At 50.0% G+C, this 3615-nt stretch overlaps 1 protein-coding gene across 1 annotated transcript; it reads right to left on the bottom strand.

Moving 5' to 3' along the window:
• Window positions 1–1007: 1007 nt before the first annotated feature.
• On the bottom strand, window positions 1008–2857 carry POX_u09923 (Fujikurins efflux protein; the record flags this gene model as incomplete). Its single annotated transcript, XM_050118661.1, has 5 exons — window positions 1008–1437; window positions 1583–1767; window positions 1868–2164; window positions 2297–2403; window positions 2524–2857. The coding sequence occupies 5 exons, from the start codon at window positions 2855–2857 to the stop codon at window positions 1008–1010; spliced, it is 1353 nt and encodes a 450-aa protein (XP_049964913.1).
• Window positions 2858–3615: the final 758 nt, after the last annotated feature.

Below are 3615 nucleotides of genomic sequence, written 5' to 3' on the forward strand. Positions count from 1 at the left end.
CGATGATTCCTTTCCTAACCCGAACGTCATGGGCTATACTCATGCTTAGCCTCTCAATACCCAAAACCACCCGAAAATAAATGCAAGCTCTGGTCTTCCATATTGCTTCCATTCATTCACATCCTCTTTGTCAACTGGTCTACTGGCCTACTCCCAATTGGTGCAGAGTACAAGTTGATCCAAGATAGTTGCTCTTCCGGTCGATTCATGCCATATTGATGGACTGGGACGAGCGTGCCCAAGCTTCTCACTACGCCCAGTCCCTTTCCTGGGCGCCGGACAGTTTACAACAGCGTCAAGGGCCCGCGAATTGAGACCTGGGTTTCGACATTTCGAGATAATCGGCCATAAAAGATTGTCGTAGATTCCTGCGGATCGTTCAACTGGAGTTGCAGAATGAAATTCAATGATGGTGTACAATAGGAGAGCTTGTTTCGTAATGGAAGCAAATGCTGCACAGTCATGGGAAATCGGCCAGGAGCATCTGAAATCAAAGAGGATTTTTTTTGAAGCATCGGACGGTGTCATCTTCAATGGGCTACGCAACACAGAAATATTTCTGTGTCTGGTCAAGACCGAGACTGGTCGGCTGAAGCGTGGGAAGGAGTCAACGCAGCGGGACTCGTCTTGCAATTCTAGTGCAAGAACTCATACTCAGAAATCAGTTGAACGCCCCCCCCCCCCCCCCCTCCCCGATATTCGTTGAGATATCGAACGAGAGTCCTCATCCGGGCTTAAAGGTCTTCAAGCGCTACCTCTGTGACCGAGGCTTCTTCGTGTAAATTCCACGTCAAGGAACCTATAAGTGAACTTTTTACCTGGCAGTGTATTTATACCTCAATTCCATGCCACAAAAGAAATTGATGGAAAAAGAACTGCGGCCCATCATCTTCGAGAGATGGTACAGAAATGAAAATATTATCTATATGCACATTAGGATTCATGCATGATCCAAGCTTTCCACTATTATCCAATCTTTTCTCTCTCCCCTGACCATCCTGGAGAGATTACACCTTGCCCAATTTCCAACCTCCCACTACGATCCGTGCCACCACAAACAAGGTCGACCCGGCCATCATCACCACGCCACAGAACACCTGCAACTTGGTATACGACCCCGTCAGCACATCCGGGACCAAGGCGCCCCCGATAGGTGTGCCGGTCAGTGCGGCAAACGAGATGATGGAGAAACACGTTCCGTTTCGGACGCCGACCTCGCGCAGGTCGGAAATCTGGGCGATCAAGGCCGGAACAATGGAGACAAAGGCGCCGGAGCTGAAGCCGTAGAGGGCACTGAAGATGATGGCGGGGACGTTGCTGCGGGAGGGTAGCCAGAGGGCGAGAACTAGGATGGCGGAGAGATAGCTGAAGAAGATCATGATGTTGTATCGACCGATTCGGTCGGCGAGGTAGCCGGGAAGAGTTCGGCCGAAGATGCTGTTTGATGTGCGGGAAAAGAATTAGCAACTTTTGGGTTCTCTATATTGGCTATCCTCTTTTCTTTTCCCTTTTCGAATGGACGGTTTCAAAAAGGGGATGCGGTTGAGAAAGGAACCCCCGAGGGAGCGGAATGTTTTCTTACCTGGCCGCGTTGAGGATTGGAATCAAGTACAGCGACAGATGCTCGGACATGCCATATCGTTGAGCCTGGGTGATCACAAACGTAAAGGGCAAGAACATGCCCCAAAAGAAACAAAAGCACGCCGCCACCGTGACCACAAATTTGACATCCTTCAAGGGCCGGACGAAATTCATGATATCAAATGGCTTTTTTGTGTGTGATGCGCGATTTGAGAGTCGCATTGGCGATGGCCAACATTGCAAGGATCACAAAGGCGCAGATCCGCATCGCCCAGGGAAATCCCACCTTGGGGATGAGATTCGAGACCATGATGGGAAAAATGACTCCGCCGAGACTGGACCCCGAGGCGGTGATGCCCAGGGCAAAGGCTCGTCGTTTGGCGAACCAGGTGCTGACGGAGTTGACGCTGGCGTTGAAGATGGCACTTGCGCCGAGGGGGCTGCAGATTCCCTGAGCCAGGATGAATTGGTAGTACTCGGTGGAGAGGGAAGCCATCATCAGGCCGAAGACGTGGAAAAAGGTGCCCCCGAGGAGAATGGCACGGGGACCGTAGTTGTCGAAGAGAGTACCGAAGATGGGGCCCTACGAGATAGTGGTCAGTGAGAAACCTCTTGCGATTTTCATACTGTTTTCTCTTCTTTTTTGTATCGATAGGGATCGTGATGGAAAATAGCAACCTGGCAAGATCAGGTCTCGGATGGATGGTGGACCTACCACAAAGAACATGACAAATGTCTCCAACGATGTGATCCAGGTCACGGTACTCGTCGACAGATTGCGCAGTTGATGAGTCTCATAGTACGTCTGAAAGATTCCAATACCTAGAGAACGACACGAGACGACAATGTCAACCAAAGATTCCACCTTCCAACCATACACCTGGACCTTGCGAAGGATGGCATGCCCACAACGCGAACAAGGGAAGGTTTCGGGGTTCATACAATTGATCCATCCAAAACTGACAAATAATCCGCAAAAGGCGCCCAGCACGGACATCCACGCCTCGGCGCCTCCATCGGGAGGAGGTCCAGGACTCGGAGTTGCTGTGAGAGCTGGAGGCCCTGTGCCGATCTGGGTCTTTTCTGGGAGAGATTCATCTTGTACCTGGGTGGCCTTGGAGTCGATTGGGTCGGCAGTCGACCTCCCCTTTTCCATATCATTGTCGTTCGCCTCTTGATTGATCATGGACGGCGTGGAACGTTCCGAGGGTGCACGTGTCGTGGTCGAACCGTCACTGGACGGGCCACCACGTGGATGAGTATTGTCTTCGCTCATTTTTGAATGAGACGATCCCTCTAGGAACTGTCGACCACCGAGGAATCTTTTGCGAAGATGATCAGATATATGATCCTTCGAGCTTCGTCGTGACTGTCTTGGTGAATATTTGGAGTTGTTCCGCCTGAGCTGGAGAAGAAGGAATGCGTTAGAAGTGAATCATAGTTTGTTTCGTGCATGCACAATCCGACGCCTTTTGCCGAGGCCGTTTCTCTCCAATGCCGCCGGCGCCAGAGGTCATTGCCTCTTGCAATTGTGCTCATGGAACACGCCACATTCTTTCCATGACACTCACTTTTTCACACAAATATTCGCCAAGCTGGATCTTTCGGGAGAACAGTCCTGATATGATATCGTTTTGAATGCTGTACTCTTGAAACAGTCACCACTTAAAGTGTCGATGGTCTAATCCGAGAATGCGCTTTGTGTTGGAAACGAAGAAGGAAAAAAAGGATACGATGCTCTTATAAAAGCACCTTCTCGTAGTATTTGTAGACAGAAGCAGAGCACAGGAATTGGAAAAAGGAAATAAAGGTCAAGAAAAATAACGAAAAAGAAGCTAGCAAACGATGGAACAAGGGGGGGGGGGTAATAAAAATCTTTTTTTTTTCTACCAGGATGATTCAGAGATTCATGACGAGAAAAAAAATCACAATCCGAATCAAACGCTCGGGTCGGAGTTTAATACACGACTTCGGCATCGCGCCCTCCAGAGGGGAGCTAAAGTCCGAGTGGACGATCACTGCAAGCCCACGTCC

Source organism: Penicillium oxalicum (genome assembly GCF_001723175.1).
Source record: "Penicillium oxalicum strain HP7-1 chromosome Unknown unanchor15, whole genome shotgun sequence".
In the NCBI taxonomy this organism is placed as follows: Eukaryota; Fungi; Ascomycota; class Eurotiomycetes; order Eurotiales; family Aspergillaceae; genus Penicillium; species Penicillium oxalicum.